Here is a 20,849-nt window from a genome sequence, read left to right on the forward strand (position 1 = left end):
GATCCACTTCAGAGCCTCACACAAGGATGAGTAAGTGTATACACGGTTTTCCTCACACCCCCACATCCTCCACCACCTTCTATCCCCACGTCCCTCGTCGCGTCACTCAAAATGCACCAGCTCGTCACCTCATTGTTATCACAGTCCTCACCCCATCCCTTTTACCCTGCAAAACGCTGACTAATTGACACATGCTGCTTCCCACCGATGATAGCAACTCGATATCGCCTGGTGGCTGAAATTAGAGCAGTCATCTCACAGTGACGGTGTTTGAGCTTGATTCCACTGGCCATTTGCCCATGAGGAAGAAAAAGAAAAAAGAAGGATAGAGGTCTCTGAAATGAGATCTGAAGATGCCAGTATTAAAACCCGAATGATGACAACGTTGACGTATTCTCTATTATAGGGAAGAAATATAACTAACTAGCAGGGGTACCCGGCGTTGCCGGTCCAAAAAGGCAAACATCATAATCTTATAATTTGTTCTAATTCAATTTTCTTTCCATTCCAGAAAGACTATGTGCCTTTCATGCTTTTGAAGAGGGATTGTAAGAGGTCCAGGACATTTCTATTTCGGCTTTCGCAGACTAACGCACAGTATTTGTGTGCACTTGGTTACTATTAACGGTGACCTCAAATGACCTCGGAGGTCAGCCACACATAGACTAGGTTGTAACTGGAAGATATGTTGGTCTCCATGCCAAAAACTGGGCTGCTGGGTCCAGTCATTCGAGCGTGTATTACCGCTGACCTAAAATGACCTCCGACCAGTGACCTCATATGACCTCGGAGGTCAACCTCACATAGCCTATGTCCGAACTAGACGTCATGTGAGTCTCCATGCCAAAAACTGGGCTGCAGGGAAACCCGGCATTGCCTAGGCCAAAAAGGCGAACACTCTACCGGTGACCTCAAATGACCCAGATCTGAATTTTGACCCCCCTAAAACCATCCTTGGGTCACCCTGATTCAGAATATATATGGGTGTGGGGGTCTCTGGCCCTTGGTTTGAGCATGAGTGAAGGACAAACAAACAAGCAAACGCAGCTCTTAGAGAGAGAGAGAGAGAGAGAGAGAGAGAGAGAGAGAGAGAGAGTAGATGGATTTCTCTTATCATTCAACAACGAAAATGTTTAGCTGAAAAGCTAAATATTTATCCAAGCAACATATAGGGGTCATTTCGAGCATTGCAGTCTACCACATCCCTAAGCAAAGTGTTTCATATTTTTACAACCCTACTGTAGAAATAGTCTCTTCGTTTGACTGGATACATTTGCCAATAATTCTATAACCCACCCACCCACTGGTTTCTGAGTGTGGTACTGTTGCGTTCTTTAGCAAGGATACATAAGTAGTCGTGTTGTCCACTGTAGAGTCCCCTGGTGGTTGGATGTGGAACAGTATCACTTTCTGCCTGACCCACTTATTTTCAGTGAATCAGGCAGTACGTGCAAAATTTCCATATTCCAGCAGCAGTGATCACTATAAGCCACAACACGACCATGTGTGTATCCTTACTTATGAAAGCGATTGTACCTTCATGTGCGACCATGTGTACCAGCATTAATTCTCTCAGGTTCCTTTGACCCGCTCTTAGGTGAATAAAATCATCTGGCATTAGCTGGAGTATCAAACTAGAGAAAATGTTACCATGAGTATTATAGAGTTACACAAGGACCAGGTGGACTGAGAGAGACAAGTTCCCAGGCCGCCTTCCCTCGCACAGTCTCCCACAGCTCTTCACCCTCCTGGCCCCCCACACTCTTCCACACCCCCTACACACTCGCTCACTCCCCAGACTCCCCCCAGACTCTCTCATATCCCTCGCCCCCCATGCACCCCACAAGCATATATTCCAATCGGCGTCCCCCACATTCACACACTCACCAGGATGGGTCTCATGGGGAAGGTGCTGAAGGCGGTGCTGGTGCTGGGGACCTTGTGCTGCCTCTCGCTCGCTCAGCAGACCAAACTACAGGCCATCGAGTGTCCCTTCCCCGGTGAGTGTGGCTCCCTTGATCTTACCTGTGGATAAACAAAGCCATCACCATCATCATTATCATGCATAATATATGTCATCCTCTGCTCAGCTTTACTTTTACTTATTCATTTGTTTATTATATAATTAATCCCCTCCAGACACACCCCACACTCACCTCCAGCACAGATTCATCCTGTCGATCACACACACACACACACACACACACACACGCACACACAAAAAGTGTCCCAAACCTTGAAAGCTGAGTTATGACCAAAATCGTAACCTAGGCCAGTAATTAAGATAGCACAGGAGACCTCGTAACACCTCCTTCTTGGAGATTCACTTTGCACATTACACCTTTATATCCTCTTGTGCCGTAAGTTACTGAATCAAACACCTTCAACATTAGAAATAAATAAGCAGCACGGAACAGCAAATCAGTGGCCAATATGTACAGTACATTAAATCGCTATGAAAATGGTGCGACGAAATTTCATCTGTTGTCTAGAATACGGCCTCTAATTTCCCACTAATGTTTGGCTGTGAGTACCCCCAAAATAAAGATAATCCAGTTCTTCAGTTTGAAAGAGATATCTTAATTGTTTTTCAACATTTCTGAAATAATTATGGCATCTAAATAACTGTTACTAAAAGCAGGTGCGGACTTCGAGTACTTGGGACTTGGGACTATTTCTACTTAGGAGTTCTTTTAACTCCATCCATACATCCGTACATGCATACCTATATACATAAATACATACACTGATTCATCAATAAACTACTACCATATGTCACGATGTCACAAGACGTAAATGTTGCCAGTGAATTTTCCATTTAATAAACTTTTGTAAAGACAAAGCAGTTTAAATTGTTGCCGTGGCATTTTCCATCTACTTAACCTACATAAAAGTAAAAACTATAGAGTATACGAAAAACAAACAGAATATTCCATCCCCGGCTGCTCAGAGCCCCTAACAAGCTTGAGGCCTGAGACTTCAACCTCATTAGCCTCAATGTAAATCCTCTCCTGACTAAAATGAATAAAAAAATTATAACCTGTAAATTATAATCGAAACAGTCTATATATGGGTGTATATGCGGTGTGTCAGAGGGCCAGGATGTGGTGTCTGAGGCGGAGTGTGGCAAATACACCCTCTGTGAGTGGACTGACGGACGCTGCCATGAGGTGGACAACCAGCAAGGAGGCTACATAGTTCAGGGACCACCAGAAGCTACCGCCAGGGGGTTCAAGGTAAAGTCTCACAGGATTCATGGTAGAGTCTCACGGGATTCAAGGTAGAGTCTCATGGGATTGAGGGTAAAGTCTCACGGGATTCAAGGCAGTCTCATGGGTTTCAAGGTAAAGTTTCTCCCTCCCACTGTTTAATGGACGTAATATTAAGAGCGACTGCGCGAAGGAGAAGGGAAGCACCTACTTTTTGACGGCCACTTATAAAACAACTGCAACTTTTGCATGTAATCAGCCTGCATCGTAAATTATAGAGCAATAAGCAAAGGTACAGAAAGGCTGAAAATTATCTTCAGTAACTAAGGGCTACTGAACACCTAGACGGTCTCAGTTTTAAGAAGGTTAAAACACATACTGAACACCTAGACGGTCTCAGTTTTAAGAAGGTTAAAACACATACTGAACACCTAGACGGTCTCAGTTTTAAGAAGGTTAAAACACATACTGAACACCTAGACGGTCTCAGTTTTAAGAAGGTTAAAACACATACTGAACACCTAGACGGTCTCAGTTTTAAGAAGGTTAAAACACATACTGAACACCTAGACGGTCTCAGTTTTAAGAAGGTTAAAACACATACTGAACACCTAGACGGTCTCAGTTTTAAGAAGGTTAAAACACACACACACACACACACACACACACACACACACACACACAAGTTGCCTCATCCTGGTCTACTTCGTCAGGTGAACTTGGCCAAGGCTGACAGTTCCGTGACCATGTTCGGCGACGACATCCAGAACCTGGTGTTTGAAGTGATCTACCACGAGAACTACCACCTGCAGGTCAAGGTCAGTGACACCCTAATTGCCTATACTCTGTTCACTTTAATTAGGCTTAAGACTGATACAGAGAAGTTTGGGAACGCCCCACGATATGACATGCAATGGAAAGTTCATATTCTTTTGAGTTTAATTAACTTTTGGACATAATATTACTGGCTGTGAAAAGAAGGGGAGAGAGGCTTATAAGGTCCGAAGCGTTGACGCTATATATTAGCGGCAGACACCCCAAAACGTTAATGCAAATTATTCTGAAGATATTTTACAGCGTTTAACCAAAAGATATACAACATTATAACTTCAAGAATTATGTGTTATGACTGAGGTAGGCTAGGCCCATTCTGTTGTTTACACTGCTACCTCCAGATCCCACACACTGAGAGTCTGCCACTGAGACTCAGAAAAAAAATTGACATTCTACCACTGTGAAAAAAAAAAAAAAAAAAAAAAAAAAAAAACGCCTGCCTTAATAATCTTCGTGTAGTCAATACGCAAACATCTAAGCCTCCTTCTACTGTCTGCCAGATCTACGACGCCGACAACGCCCGCTACGAGGTGCCGGTGCCCCTCAACCTGCCGGAGACTCCTGGCGCAGACCAAGGCTACACCGTGGGGGTCAGTGAAGAGGGGGCGCCCTTCCACTTCAACGTCACCAGGAACTCCAATGGAATTACACTGTAGGTTTGGGTGGGAGGGTGTGCTTGGGAGGAAGGATGTGTGTGTGTGTGTGTGTGTGTGTGTGTGTGTGTGTGTGTGTGTGTTTGCATCTCTGTTCCTCTTTTGTCTTCTCTCCCACCCTATTTTTCTTTCTTCTCTTCTTCGCCCCCCCCCCCTCCTTCTCTCTCACTCTCGTGTTTGTTCTAATGTAATGCAGGAAAAAGAAATCCGAGATGATGGATGATGTTATATATCTGCATCTCTGTCTAAAGGATGATGATGATGATGATGATGATGATCATTCCGTTCAACTGATGACAATAATAACTCGAAAGCACTCACAGGGCGCATACCTCCGCAAACGCCATTACCATTAAAAAGGATCCGGATCCGGATTCGTGGAAATAGGATCCGGATCCACATCCAAATTTAATCGATTTTTTCTTGGCTCATGGCCCACCATTCCACAAAATATCACTGAAATTCATTGAGGACTTTTGGAGATATTGTGCGGGATTCTCCGGATCCGGATTCGGATCCACCCCAAAATTTAATGATGACTTCTTCCTTGGCCCTTGGCCCACCCTTTCACAAAATTTCATTGAAATTCAAAAACATTTTGAGATGTCGTCTGGACAAACAGACAGACAAACATAGGTGAATACATAACCTCTTCAAATTTCGTTGGTGGAGGTAATGATAACAATTACGGCCCTGTATTGCTGGTTAACCGATGATTATGATTCTATGTCTTTATCTAGATATAATAATAATAATAATAATAATAATAATAATTAATAATAATAATAATAATAATAATAATAATAATAATGAAGGTAAAACTATCAACATTCATACTAACAAACCTGTTCAGTGACCGCGTCTGCCGGACCCTCACAAACTAACACGACTAATTTAATGGAAAATCGGGCGACACTTGGCAGTTCCTAGGCTCTCAGGAGACTCTTGATCACAAGAAATTATTGAAAAACTAAAATATTTCGAAAACTATGCATCCTAAAGCAAAACTGAGTGGCGTTTGCTCTTTTCTGAAACCACTCCATCAGAATTCAACATCTACACATTCCCAAAGAGTACTTTTTCTTTTTTACTTTCCTAACCTCACGAAAAGAGGGCGAGTCCCGCGGTATGACGGCATAGGCCAACGTATCTGGCTAGCTGACATAAGCTCTCGGGTTCTCAAACGCAGTAACTCTGTGACAAAGGCGTTTCTCGGCGCGGTCCCTGGCAGGTTTGGGCAATAAAGATACCACCCATCCCGTACTAGGACACTCCTCCTCCACAGGTTCCGTTCGATGGGTCCGCTGACGTTCGAGAATCAGTTCATCGAGATCCACACCTGGCTGGCCTCCACCTACCTGTACGGCTTCGGCGAGAACACCCACCTGTCCTTCAGGCACGTGTTCGAGCCCCGCAACACGTGGCCCATCTTCGCCAGGGACCAGGTGGTGGGCACGGTGAGTTACTGGCGTGGATTAATGAATTGAAGAAGAAAATGCCAGAGACTGTGCGTATTGTGGAACTGGTGTGTGTGTGTGTGTGTGTGTGTGTGTGTGTGTGTGTGTGTGTGTGTGTGTGTGTGTGTGTGTGTGTGTGTGTGTGTGTGTGTGTGTGTGTGTGTGTGTGTGTGTGTGTGTGTGTGTGTGTGTGTGTGTGTTTACGCTGGCATTGTATTTATTTCAGAACTAAAATCATTAATTGACCCCAGTAACTCCTGTGCACATGGCCTGGTGGGCGTGAAAGCATCTGTCGAATATATCTTGGTTTGCCTCTCTAGACGACACTGCCCCCCCCCCCTCTCTCTCTGTAGCCATGAGGTTGCACTGCCCTTGTCACCCCCAACATTAATGTGAAATAAGATGATGATGATGATGATGCACGTCCCCAGGAGCAAATGAACGAGTATGGTCAGCACCCTTATTACATGGTGATGGAGGACGACCTCGGCACCTCACACTCCGTACTCCTCTACAACTCCAACGCCATGGGTCGGTTACACTCCCACTCTCCTCCCTTGCCTTAGATTTACTTGTTGAATTAATGTTTTAACTCATTCACTTTTCTTAAGCTACCTGTTTACTTTGTTTATATCATTAATCTTTCGCCTGTTTTCTTAGCTGAGTAAAAGAATTTGTCACTAGCAAGATTATAGCACAATCTACGTTCTCGGGACTGTTTCTATTACATTCGCCCCAACTGGTACCTCCTACGCATAATATAATTGCATGGTGTCAGCCAGAATAAATTACAATGTATATCCTCGAGATGAATGGCTTAATCACCAGTCTGTTTCATAAAATCTTACCTCATTAAATACCAACGTCTCTCCATGGCAACGACTAAAATCAGATTCGCCAACCTACAATGCCCTCAAAACATCAGTATGTCAAATCACAGTGGCTTCCACTAACTTCATCCACTAATTCCACCAACATCATCCACTAAAACTCCACAAGATTCCCATAGCATTCACTAACTTGGCATTCATTCCCCTTCAGAATACTCCACCTACCTACTGGACGATGGCACCCCGGCCCTCACCCTACGTACCATCGGCGGCATCCTTGACTTCCACTTCTTCCTCGGACCCTACCCAGAGGACCTCAACCAACAGTACACCAGCGTGAGTACTGACGTGCGACTTATGTTTATTATTCACTCTTACCTTCAGTGCTTATCTTCGTCGCTCGTCTTTACCTCAGTCAGTCATCTTTATCACTGTAGTTATTCATCTTCCTAACATTTCGTCCCAGATTCCTTCCCTCTAGACATCGATACACCATCTTCATCACTCACGTTTATTATTCGTCACACATCTTCAGATCACCTTCATCACATACGTCGCTATCTCTCGCCACCTCATCTATCTACCGATGTATCTTTCTGTCTATGTCTATCTATCTATTTATCTATCTATAGCCATGACGCCTTACTCCCCAGTAGTTTGGCCACAACTGCATCGCCCTATCCCAAGCACACACCATCCTCACTCATACCTCTCCACCCCAATCCTCGTCCTCATCCTGTCCTCATCCTCAGTCTCCCCATCCACCTCTACCCTTCCCCCTCACTCACTGACACTCTCCTAGTTAATCTCTAATCATAATTCCCACGCACCTGTTCATACACAAACAATACTATTAAAATGCAAATGGTTGGTTTTCCCGTCACCATCATCATCACTGCCACATATTCACAAACACATTATTATTCCAGATGGTGGGTTATCCTGTCTTTCCCACCTACTGGTCCCTGGGTTTCCAACTTTCCCGCTGGGGCTACAACTCCACCGACAAAGTGAGGGAGGTACGAGAGAGGATGAAGGCCATGAGCATCCCACAGGTAAATAAAAACTAACTGCCTTAATAATCAACTGTGATAAGTCAAAATAATAACTTTAATAACTGAAAAATAATAATACTTGAAATAATAACTGCAATAATCGAAGATAATAATGAGTAATACAAATAAATGACAAAATAATAAGAAGTGAAGGTCATAAGTAACTGAGAGGTAAACAACAGCCAAACTGAAGTAATAATTGAAATACTGAAACGAAACTTGACAAAATAGAAATAAGTCCAGGCCATGTGCATTCCACAGGTAAGTAAAAATTTTTAATAACTTACATAGTAAATAACAGAAAGAATGAAAACGCAATTTGACAAAATAAAGGTGAAGGCATAAGCTCATGTAACTTGCCATTAAGTGGGACGAAGTTTACTTCTGTCATAACTAGAAACGAAACAGATTTGAAGTAACTTAAACGAAACTTAAATGTAGTAACAGAAACACAAACACAACTTTACAAGATAATAAAAGGTTCTCATAAGCATCCCAGACGTATATCTGTATGAACTTCCAAGAAACTTGACAAGATTAATCACAGTCAGAGTTGAGAATCGAACACTCGCCTCACTTCTTTTCTGTCTCCTGCCTGATCCCACCTGACCTCCACCTGATCGCTCCTTGACCTCTCCCTGATCATCTGACCCCAACCTGATCCTCACCTGATCCCAATCTGATCTCCAACTGACTTCAATCTGAATTCACCTGACCCTCATCTAAGCTACACCTGACCCCACCTGACCCCCACAGGACGTGCAGACCTTCGACATCGACTACATGGAGAGGTGCCGGGACTTCACCTACGACCCCGTCAACTGGAATGACATGCCTGACTTGGTCCAGGAACTGCACAATGATAACGTCAAGGTCATCACAATTCTTGTAAGTTCCCTCGTTCTCGGTGTCCCTCCTTTTCTTCTCCCATACACCACCAACTCGGAGAAGAGCACAAACAGCGCTGCTAAAGTGCCAAAAGCACATATTCTCCACCCGGTGCCTAATTATACACCACCCCGGGGTTTATACATAAAATTCTGTGGTCTATCTGTATTTTTCATATCAACATGCAATACATACGCACCACACAAGAGGGAATTAACATGCCATATGTACTCTAGAAGTCAACTAGTAAGGAAGAGGTGCCATGAAGCCGTAGCTAACAGAAGTGACGGATCCTGATGAACTCTCTTTCTCACTCTCTCCCTCTCCCTCAAAAGGACCCAGCTCTAGTGATCGATTTCGAGACCTACGAGCCGTCGATCCGTGGAAGGGACGCCGACGCCTTCATCAAGTGGGCGGATCCCAGCTTGGTGCCTGATGACCAAGAGCCTGGCACGGGAGAATACATTGTGGGCTTCGTGTGGCCGGATACCAAAACCATTTTCCCGGATTTCCTCAAGCCCGAGACGCAAGACTGGTGGATTAATGAAATCAAACTCTTCCACGATGTAAGTGGAGGAGGTAGAGAGAAAGGGATGAGTAGATGGATATAGAAACAGTAGTGGACAAAAGTTAAACTAATATTTCACTTCTACTTCTCACATTCCTAAGCTGGTCTAAGCTGAATGAAATCGTCTGTTGTTAGCACCTAATTACCCCATGCCACCAGGTGATCAAATAATTATGATACCCTCAGGCTTGAAACGAACCAGCCGTCCAACTTAGGCATATGCTTCAAAATAGGAAAAATAAATAACTAAGAAAGAAGTGTTGTACAATCTTTCCAGCCAACAACATGTACAGACCTTAATCCCTCTCCATCCCAGGTGATCGACTATGACGCCCTCTGGATCGATATGAATGAACCGTCCAACTTCGGCACCGACCTGGACCGTCCGTTTAACTATCCCCCTGGCCTGCCTGACTGGAGCCTAAAGTGCCCTAACACCACGTTGGACAGTCCACCCTACCCCACCAAGACAACCAGGGTCAGCGACAATGAGAGCAAGAGGATCAGGTCAGTAGCAAAGGGAAAACTTTGAGACTTGGCAAAAACTGAACATCTGCCTTAGTGATCTTTGTGTAGCTGATAGATGTTAATCACATCCTGTTTCTTTTTCTTCTCTTATCCCTTGATTAACCACTTCAGACTGTTTTACTTTTTTTTTTTTGTCACTAATTATCCAAGTACCTTATCCACAGCACTCGGCAGACTTATTCAACAAAAATTTTTGCACGCACTTCGGTCGCCTTTACTTTTATACACTGGTACAGTCACAGCCATCTTCCACTCCACTGGTACAACCCCACTCATCTACGAGTTTTTCGGCATATCCTCCACAAACAGTTCAGTGAGCTGCCTCCATTACATTTCAGCACTGCCGGACCCTAATAGGGGCCGGGTTTAGAAACACCTTTGTCACCGATTGACAGTGACTGAATTTTACATGCGACAACCAAGACAGCACCTGCCACCACCACTCAGCCTGTATTGCTGTAACATTGGGCTTTTGTTGTTACTCTCATATTTCTTTAGCACTATGCTGCCTTCTTAATCTCCAGGTATGTATGTAAAATAAAAAATATGCAGACTGTATACGTGTAAAAATAGAGACCTTTAAATGAATGAAGACTAATAAGGCTAAATAAAAATACTGCAGCTGGTGAAAGAGACAGTCAGAGCAGCAAGCCTGATCGAGTCGACCTGGCAACAATCACTGCAACTGTGGTGGTAGGAAGGATTGGATGTTTGATATTCCTTGCCCTCCTCCTCCACTCCCTCCTCTTCAGTGACATGTATATATTTCATGTAGGTTGGTGATGCTTCTCAGGGGGCCCAGAAAATAACAGCTACGATACTTTTGTTTCTGTATGTATCTATAGTTTGCTTGTTATTATCTGACAGAACTCGGCCAGCTACGTTCACAACTTGAAGTACTAAGTCGTCGTTGCGTAAACTCTGAGAAGCCTCCGAGTCAAAATAACCCTCTAATCCGATGAAAGCCGGCCATTAACCGAGGTGCATGACGTTAGGAATCTTTGTTGGGTTAATTCCATTGCGCTTTAGTCTTTGTACAGAACCAACGACTATATGACAACTAAGACCTCCACTTATTGGTATCCTCTTTTCCTCCCCGCCAGTGATCACACAATCTGCATGACCACCAACCAGACAGATGGCACCACCGTCTACAGCCACTACGACGTCCACTCCCTCTACGGCTGGTCAGAAACTATTGCTACGTACAGGTAGGTGTGTCTGCTGACTTTTTGTGGCTGATTGTACAGGGTGCTAGGGCGGGTCTACACCAACTTCTTGATGGTGTGGGTGGCTGCAGGCATTAAGTCTATATCACCGTAATGCAAAGTTGTCGCATGTACCCTCCCGCATCCAGTGAGGGCACGTGTATGGGTTGGTGATGCAAAACTCCCACCCACACCCGCCTACATCAGGAAGCATCTGGTGTGGACGCGACTTTAGAATGGCCCTAATTGTGAGGAAAGATGCAGTGTAAAAATTGATGAACTATTGACTGCGATCCTACTTTACTCCAGCTAACAACATGTTTTTTTTTTCTTACCCTAGGGGCCTGCAAGAAGTCTTCCCGGGCAAGCGTCCTTTGCTGCTGTCCCGGTCCACGTTCCCGGGCTCAGGCCAGTATGCGGTCCACTGGCTAGGAGACAACACGGCAGACTGGACACATATGTACATGTCCATTATCGGTAAGAGAGAAAGAGATATAGATAGATATGTAGACAGACAGGGAGTACAGGTAGCACGAATATATATATATATATATATATATATATATATATATATATATATATATATATATATATATATATATATATATATATATATGCGTTCTCGGACTGAAGAGCTTAAGATGAGGTTTAGGCTAGGCCAACATTTTTGGGTAGATTGCAACATAAGATGAAGTCAATGTACGCAGAACCCTGTCGTAACTCTGATTTGTTTTCCTAGGAAAGACACGGAAAGGAAAGTAAAGGGTCCTTCGATGCCTCTTGTTCCGCTGAAAGAGTAAATCTTGGCGAAAATCATTGCATTTTTTTTTATTTTTGTGTAAGCAGGAGGGACAAAGAAAGAAGAGTGTAGAATCCTCTCTTGTTCTACTTTCAAAAACAAATCTAATTTACAACAGAAAATCGACTATAAATATGTTCGTGAACCTCATTAATGATTCGTGCATTTGTTGTCTGTCAGGAATGTTCGACTTCAACATGTTCGGGCTGCCCATGGTGGGAGCTGACGTGTGTGGGTTCTTCGACGAGCCCGATATGGAGATGTGTGCCCGATGGATGGAGCTGGGGTCCTTCTACCCCTTCAGGTGGGAATGACAGCGGGCAATAAGGGGAGGAAGGGAAGGAAGGGGGAAGTGAAGAGGAGGGTGAGAAGAGGAGTGCACGGGGAGGTGTGGGGAGGGAGCGAAGGGGGTGAACTGTGGTATAAGAAAAGATTGTCCATTCATCATCCTATCCTTCACTGCCCTTTCAGGAGCCTTGGAACCCAAGGCTCGGATAGTTAGATCACACTGCAACGGCAGTGATAACAAGGCACTTGCCCCGGAGTGGCAAAACGTGAGCAGTAAACCCAAACCTTCCTCGGACTTAAATACCTATAGGTAACATTCGTTTGGAGTGCCTTAACCCACTAGACCATCAGGCGTCTATTTCCTGGTTATATGGTTACCAATCAGCGTAGTGAACCATTTTCTGGGGTAAAGGAAACCATTTGGCTTGTCAGCCAGTGTGGTCACCTGACGGGAGTACTACACTGAGTGAGTGGATGGTGGACACCCCCACATATCACAGAGAAAGGCTTATTACTGACAATGATACCTGACCGATTAACCTTTTTATCTGTATGGGCTATTGGAAGGCTTGAAGGATGGCAGTGGAGGTGTGTCTCATTTCCACGAGACACTCCTATGACAGTTTTACCACTTCTCTGTTATCTTTTTCATGTTTCTGGCCATTACCCGTTCACTCTGGTGCTGGAAAAAGACGCCTGTATGTGGTGGCACCGGTATAACTGGGCGGACTCGCTGCTCGTTTATGCAAAGGACCTTAACTTCACCCCTGTCCCTCGACAAAAGGATGGTAACCTGCATAAGGGCAACTTTTGCATACAGTCCACCGGATTCACACATCACATAAACCTGGAGCCACAACAATAAAGACAAAATCCATTCAGTTTAGGACAGAGAATGAGGTGGAGTTCGAATGATGAAATTTATGAGGTTTAAGTGTAATCACGTTGACACTGGAGATGAACCATAACGTAATTATCCAATGTATACCGTCAAGAGAAATAAACATATTACGAGTATTAAGCACTGAACCCCTAAAGGACGGATGAACCCTTAAACGAGGTAATTGTGGTCCTTTCACCTTAACTTGGTTCATATTTTTTATCCTTTTGCAGCTTCTTTCACGTAGTTCAGGGGCAGAAAAAGACAATGCTATGTCTCTTCATGTATTTCATACTTATTCGTGACTAAAATCATTTTCTAGTGTTAATCTATTGTTACAACAAAGTAATCAATGTGAAGAGATGGCAGTTCTAGGCCAGGTTAAAATGAAAAGAGTATAGCCACAACTCTCTGCCCTCTTGTATCACTGCATTAAGGCCCTTATTTAGTTTTCCCATTCCAGCCTCCTCTCCACCTTCAGTGTATTCCTTCAACCTTCCATTGTAGACATACTTATCCATTCTTTCAGATTTCTGCGTATACCTCTGAACCCTATCCTCCATCTTCCTGTGTATACCTCCACGCATTCCCCTGCACCTAGCCTCACCCCAGACTTCCTTCCATCCTCCTGCAATATACCCTTTCACCTTTCCCTCCTCCTCACCCCTTTCCCTCCCTCCTCTGTCTGTATCTTCCCTCCTGTCCCTCCACCCATCTATGTGTACCTCCAAACCGTACCCTGCACCTAGCCTCACACCCCTACGCCTGCCCCTACAGCCGGAACCACAACACGAACGGCATGGCTGACCAGGACCCCGGGATGTGGCCGGAGGTGGCAGAAATCTCACGTTACACCCTCAACATCCGCTACCAATACCTGCCCTACCTGTACACACTCTTCCACCGCGTAAGTTGTAGTCTGCGTTTGATGATGACTACTTCTGCTGCAGCTACTACTACTACTACTACTATCATTATTAATATTATTATTATTTATTATTATTATTATTATTATTATTATTATTACTTTCATTCATGTTACTCCCTCAATATTCGGTATCAGTAGCTCGTAAAACCTCTACATACTCCGTGAAAGTCCTTTTTGTGACATCGCGTTTTTATAGTCTGACTTTTACTTTACCTTATTTATTCATCAATTTATTTACTTTTTAATTGATTTGGTCACGTCCGACTGTAAGTCTATTTCTGTCGAGCTTCGTGTGTCGTCTCTGTTAGGAACCGAGATGACAAGTTATAGTTTACTTCTTATCACATTCAGTTTTCAATCTAGAATCATCCCTTAACGTCTCATACAGCTGCTTCCTCCCTACCTCCTCAATTCCTTAATTATCTTTCTGGCATTCTTAGGAGTTTCTCGTCATATTCTCTCCTTTTTACCGCTTTGTACCGCATTGTCTCTCTTTTCCTCAACACATTTCGATTTCCAATACTTCTCTCACCTCCCAGGCCCACATGCACGGGGCTGGCGGGGTTTGTCCCCAGTTCAGCGTCTTTTTTCGTGATTTCCAGACTTTCCCTTCGGCTTTCTCAGGTGTTTTTCGGTATGTTCTCTTTTTACCGTTTTCCACTCGTCCAGGCACACATGCACGGGTCCAGCGTGGTCCGTCCGCTGCTCAACGTGTTCCCCAGCGACCTCACCGCCAGAGACGTGGATGATCAGTTCATGTGGGGCGACGGACTCATGATAGCACCAGTCATCACACAGGGGGCAGTGACCAGGGACGTGTACTTCCCGGAGGTGAGTGCCATGTGCAGACTTATGTATACGATATGCATGCCTATGATTCGACACAAAATTAATCTTAAGTGTCTGATCTGATAAGGCAAGCAATTAATCGCAAATCTTTCATCGAAAGGGCAGTCAATTTATCATTGTTTGTGATCTAATATGGGACTGATGATTAATATGCGACTGCTAATATGTTCCTAATCTGACAGGGCAAGTGGTACGACCTTTTGTCTGGCGTGCTGGCTGCCACAGGACCTACCACACTGACAGTCGATGCTCCCCTTGAGGTGATCCCGCTATACGTCAAGGAGGGCAAGATCCTGCCATACCAGCAGCCAGCCATCAACACCGTAGAGAGGTAATGTGTTCTATAAAAAAATAAACATATATGTGGAGAGGCTTGTGCATGTAGAAAGGTTCTGAATGTGAAGCGAGGTGTTGCACAGTCCAAAATTAAGTACAGATGTGGAGAGGTGATGTGCATGTGGAAAGAAACCTTAAAACGTTAAGAATTGCTATACAATCTACAACGGCGTACATGTGGAGAAGTGGTGTTCTTGCGGAGCGGTGCTGTTTAGCTATCAGAGTACAGTATCTCTGCCTCACACCAAATATATACGTAGCCGCTGGAATACCATTGTCCAAAAGGCTTCATTCTTACGCTAAAACCACAAATGTTCTTATTCTACCCAACTCTTTGACTGAAGTGTCAAATGGTGGCAGTTGGAACAAATTACCTACAATAAGTCAACCGTGGCGGCTAAATGGCTGACTTCAGGAACACTGTCTCACCCTACACTTATACTACCTATCGTCTCAGCCGTCAGAATCCGTTCGGGCTGTCGATCGCCCTGGACGCCAGCCTGAACGCCACAGGAGAGATATTCTGGGACGATGGTGACGGCGAGCATGTCATGAGCGAGAGCTACATGAACCACTTCTCATATTCTCAGGTGGGTGGCGATGCGGTGTTAGAGCATATTACTGCAAATGCAGTTAGACAACGCTTAGTAATTCTTAGGTTAAAATCCAGTTCCTCGCAGACTTATTTACTCGGAGGTCAGACTCAGTTACTTTTAGGCCAACAGTCGGTCCTGGAGAAACGGATGAAAGGATGGTGAAAATACTTTTCAAGGAAAAGGAACAGAAAGATGAATGGATGGATCAAACAATCGATCGGCTAATCGACTGATCCAAGAAAGAAACGGATGGCTCGATGCAAGGAAGGAAGCATACAAAGTAGAGATGGGTAGACGAACTGATCGAGGGTTGATCTTGTTATGATTCTTTGCTACAACAGTATCCCCTCCTCTCTACACGCAGGGGCTACTGACATCCCAGATAATGCACGGTGAGGCTGCAGTGGCGGGTCTGTACATGGACACCATTGAGATCTATGGCCACCCCAGCGCCCCCACCAGCATCACCGTCAACGGGGAGGACCAACCTTCCTCCAGCTGGACCTACAACGATGCCACCCTCGTCCTCTCGCTCTCTATACACGTGCCCCTCTCTGACACGCTCACTGTTCAGATTGTGTAGACAATTTCTTGCTTCTCATTTCAAATATCTCATCTTTCTTTCCCTCCATTTCTATTCCTTTTCCCTCATTCTCATTCTCATTTTCTCTTCGTTCACTTTCACTGCACGACCCCCTCTCCAAGCCACTAACTGTGCACACCGTGTTTTTTTTTTCTTTTTTTCAGTTTTCTCTCATTTTCCTTTCTCTTGCCTTGCTTTTCTTTTTCTCCACCCATTTATTTCCTCTCACTCTCAGTACATGTCCCCGTTTCTTTCTGACACGCTTACTGTTCATATCAAGTCAGGTATTTTTGGCTGCTTTCTCTCTCACTTTTTACACTTCTTACTTCTCTCCTACAAGACGGTTACAAGACACTACTACTATACAAAGGAATTGAAAGTGTTTCTATAGTGTGTGTATGTAAAAACCATAAATAAAACTCCTACTTGTATCTACAGTTCCTTCACCTCAACTTGGTCCAAATTTTCGTCCTTTTGCATATTATAGCTCATTGTCAGAAAACGTCAACACTACGGCTCTACATCCCCTCTATAACACTCCTTCGTGACCAGCATCATATTCCAGTGTTAAAATTACATCTCTGCATTCAAGAAGGAGAGATGGCAATTACAGGTCAGGTTAGAGCAAATACAGTATAGCTTATCATGATAAATACAACGTTAGAATACTGGCATGGAAAGGAGAGTAGTTACAAATTATGCCATGATTACAAGGGCATAAATAAAAACTGATTAACACTACGAAATAATACTGACACTGTAGGGTACATACTTGAGGATAATTTATATAACTTTCTCCATCGTTAATATTATGGAAAGAACTAGAATAGTACATGATACTACAACACTACAAGGATACACACTACCACTAATATCACTACGTATGTATCAAAGGTACACGACTGCTGTAGTGAATATATATATGAAGGTCATTTAAATAACTCCACCAATGTTAAAACAATAAAAAGAACTACAGAAATGCAAGACAAGACTACAAACAGACTATCGCTGCATCCTGTAACTCCCTCACTGCTAATATACGGGAAAAAAACAGAAATTACAAGATACTTCATGTCTACAAGGATACAAAAAGACTACCACTACAGCAATGTGAATTTATAAAGAGCATTTATGAACATTCTTAACTACAATCGACTTAATGGGGCACATACACCATTTATAACAATAATACTTAAACTTACATAACTAGTATCACTATCCTTTGTGCTATGATAAGAACTACTGGCTGGAAATGCCCTTCTGCAGCCCATTACCCTACTTGGGATAGGGAAGAAGCAGAAGGGCGTTTCTATCGTGCCACTGCGTGAGGGCATCTCTCCCCGGCACCAACATGAGGGTAAAACTGTACTGCTGCTGCTGCTGTTACTGCTACTTCTACTACGATAACGAAACCCAAACACATCCAGCATAAAAAAGGCACAAAGCATATACCTCTGCCAAGCTGAGTAATTCGTCAAGTATGTAGGAAATCGACCCTAATTTAAAAATGAGGCCAATTTACTCTTTTACGTCAGTCTGAAGCACTTTCCACCATGTATCTTTCTATTTTGACGTATTTTCATCAATATTTATATCATGATTTTTTCATCAGTTTTCTGTAAACCGGTGGACAGACAGACGGCTGAAAACAATTCCCGCCACCTTTGGAGTTAGAAGTAATAAACTGTCGCAAGGGAATATATGCTGTGCTTTTTCAACTTTATCTATATTTAATATAATAAAACTACGATGAATCAGCTTTATCGTCTAATATTTAACGAAGTACGAAACGGTAAATTATGCTAATCATCTCTATTCATCAAAGGTAAAGGACATGCAAACATACTACTTGCTGGTATACGCGATGAGCCAGTATACGATGTTGAAGAAGACGAAGACGGCGGCCACAAACACTCGAGCGAACTTCTCCATCCCCAGTGTGGTGAGCCACAAGGGTATAATTCCAAGCCTCCTCTGCACACCCAGGGGCGGCCGGGTTCCTGCAGCACCCTTCATCATCTGGTTCAGGCTGGTGGTGACGTAGGAGGAGGAGGAGGAGGTGGAGGACACGATTGGGAGACCTCGCGTTTCCTTTTCCATCTTGTTTCGGCGTGTGAAGAGAACAGGATCGCCATTTCCAGTCCCTCTTTCTTTTCCCAATTCCTTTTTCCAATTCTCCTTTTCATTTCCAACGTCCTTTTCCTTGACCAGCATGATCTGCCCTCCCTCGCGTCGGCTCAACTCGGCAAACTGGAGGAGGTCAATGAAGATGTGGAAGACGATGATCATGAAGGTCGAGCAGATGCAGAACAGGAGCCAAACATCCACTAGCTTGAAGTTGGAGGACTTAGGGAGAGAGACTGAGACCTAAGAGAGAGAGGGAAAATGTCTCAACGGTTGGTAGTAGCAGTTGGATGGATTAGATGGGAGAGAAAGAGACACAATAATGACCTTAATCTGTGCTACAAGAGAGGTTTCCCCCTAGATCACATAAAACTGTTTGGCTGTAGCGCCTCATGCTGCAACATCTGAAACACATCTCTTTATCACATCTCATGCTGCAACATCACACACACACACACACACACGTCTCTTCGTCACATCTTACACTGCTACTTCTACCGTTACCAACTACTCAGACATTTCTAACTGCACAGTCTAAACATTTTCAGGATACGAACAGGAAAATCTGTGAATTGTGGACGAATATAAAATACGGATTATATTACTTACAAAACTTCAAAATACAACTTGAAGGGCAGGCTGAGACACAGAAATAATTATGGCTAATAGATCCTTTCCACATCTGGGTTCCCCCTAAATTAAAGGAGATTCCAAAATGCCTGATAATTACGAACCAGTTTTGGGGGTTGGGATACAGCGACCCATCCTCATGAAATCTTACCAAACAAACCAGTGATATTCGAGTGGGTTGAAGGGGGTGGAATCTCTCTTTAGACATTCAGGAACTCCAGACGCGGAACAGGATCAATAACTGCTACTGTGCGTGATGCTCAAGATGTCTCCGAGTTACTGACCTGGTTTGAGATGGTGGCGAGGACGAGAAGTGTGGTAAGGGACGTCATGATCCGCACCTCGAAGTTGTTTTTGAGGAAGAAGAGCGTCAGGTAACCCACAATGGCCATGATGAGGGACGGAAGGTAGATGTTGATGACGGCATATCCGAAGCGTCGAGACAGTGGAACGCGAACCTGCAAAAGAAATGACAGAGAAGGCTAGGAAACTAATTCAGCGCTTGGAGAAATTTGGTGCCTCATTCTCGGTCAGATTTGAGACTATTCAGCATCTAATTACAGTGACAATGAAAAAAAGGGTATTGTAAAAGGTAATAGGAGACTTGGGCGATATTCTCGAACAAATTTATGGTCAATTTCCTGTCGTAACTTAGATTTGCTTTTGCAGGAAGATCAAGGAAAAGAAACTACACCGTTTTCCCATGTCCACTGTTCCTCGTACATTTAAAAATTTCATTTATGAGAAAATTATCGTAGGTTACGTGTTTTCTTCTTGAAGGGTGGAGAAGGGAGGGTGCAAAATCTTCCTGCCTGTGTCTAGTTCTTCCTGCAAAATGAAATCTGAGTTACGGCAAGGAAGTGATCGTAAATGTTTGATAATCTGCTCTCTGATTTTTACCTTTATCGATGCCTCATATACCGAAAATTTGAGGCCATTCTGAGCATGCGTACAGTGGTGGCTCCAGAGGGGGAAGATCTGGGTATGAACTCTTCCTTTTTTCAGCAGAACGATATCATTTCCAGATCCCACGTGCGAGTAAAATTTTTGTATTGTGTTTGCCCAGAATTTAATACACAGTCCGGAATAGGTATACAGAACGTAAAAATTACAGGATAAATTGCGAACAGAATAATGCTGTGAGAATATTATTGTAGAGACTATTAATGTACCACTTGCGACAACTGAGTACTATGAAACAGAAAATATAATCTATTCTTTGTGATCTGTGTCTAGCCACCAACAAAACAGAGGGCAGTTCAGGATTTGCTCTTAAATAACGTGTGTGTGTGTGTGTGTGTGTGTGTGTGTGTGTGTGTGTGTGTGTGTGTGTGTGTGTGTGTGTGTGTGTGTGTGTGTGTACTTTCAGCTACAGGAAGCGCAAAAGACAAAGCCCCCCCTCGGTGAAAGGTCTCCATACACGCCTTATAGTTACCTTAAGGATGTTTTGAGATGCGTCCGGCTCTACGGTGACGGTGCCCACGGAATACTCAAGCAGCAGGTGGCTCCCATCGTACCTCACCCAGCTGGCTTCCTCGTCCCACCTGTGCAGATACGTGTACAGGTGGGTATGAAAGACAGGTTAACGCACTGAGACTCCTATGGC

At 43.9% G+C, this 20,849-nt stretch overlaps 2 protein-coding genes across 2 annotated transcripts in view; one reads left to right on the top strand and one right to left on the bottom strand.

Moving 5' to 3' along the window:
* Positions 1-1,900: 1,900 nt before the first annotated feature.
* LOC145393696 (sucrase-isomaltase, intestinal-like) lies at positions 1,901-16,489 on the top strand. The gene is made up of 19 exons (XM_080267743.1): positions 1,901-2,000; positions 3,094-3,236; positions 3,923-4,027; positions 4,544-4,695; positions 5,982-6,153; positions 6,585-6,684; positions 7,195-7,319; positions 7,913-8,038; positions 8,795-8,926; positions 9,262-9,492; positions 9,811-10,001; positions 11,126-11,233; positions 11,571-11,707; positions 12,210-12,333; positions 13,975-14,104; positions 14,795-14,956; positions 15,157-15,305; positions 15,768-15,900; positions 16,271-16,489. Exons 1-19 carry the CDS (start codon positions 1,901-1,903, stop codon positions 16,487-16,489), a joined length of 2,739 nt encoding a protein of 912 aa, XP_080123869.1.
* A 1,845-nt stretch (positions 16,490-18,334) lies between these two features.
* The window catches only part of LOC145393697 (gamma-aminobutyric acid receptor subunit beta-1-like), an 11,843-nt gene continuing 9,328 nt past the window's right edge, over positions 18,335-20,849 (bottom strand). Inside the window, exons 5-7 of the mRNA XM_080267744.1 lie at positions 20,679-20,787; positions 19,528-19,701; positions 18,335-18,856 (exon numbers count right to left, since the gene is read on the bottom strand). Of these exons, the coding sequence (XP_080123870.1) occupies positions 18,335-18,856; positions 19,528-19,701; positions 20,679-20,787 (805 nt within the window). The remainder of the gene's footprint in view (positions 18,857-19,527; positions 19,702-20,678; positions 20,788-20,849) is intronic.

The sequence above is a fragment of the Coenobita brevimanus genome, chromosome 25, assembly GCF_032717465.1.
Source record: "Coenobita brevimanus isolate Jiangsu-jjx chromosome 25, ASM3271746v2, whole genome shotgun sequence".
Lineage (NCBI taxonomy): Eukaryota > Metazoa > Arthropoda > Malacostraca > Decapoda > Coenobitidae > Coenobita > Coenobita brevimanus.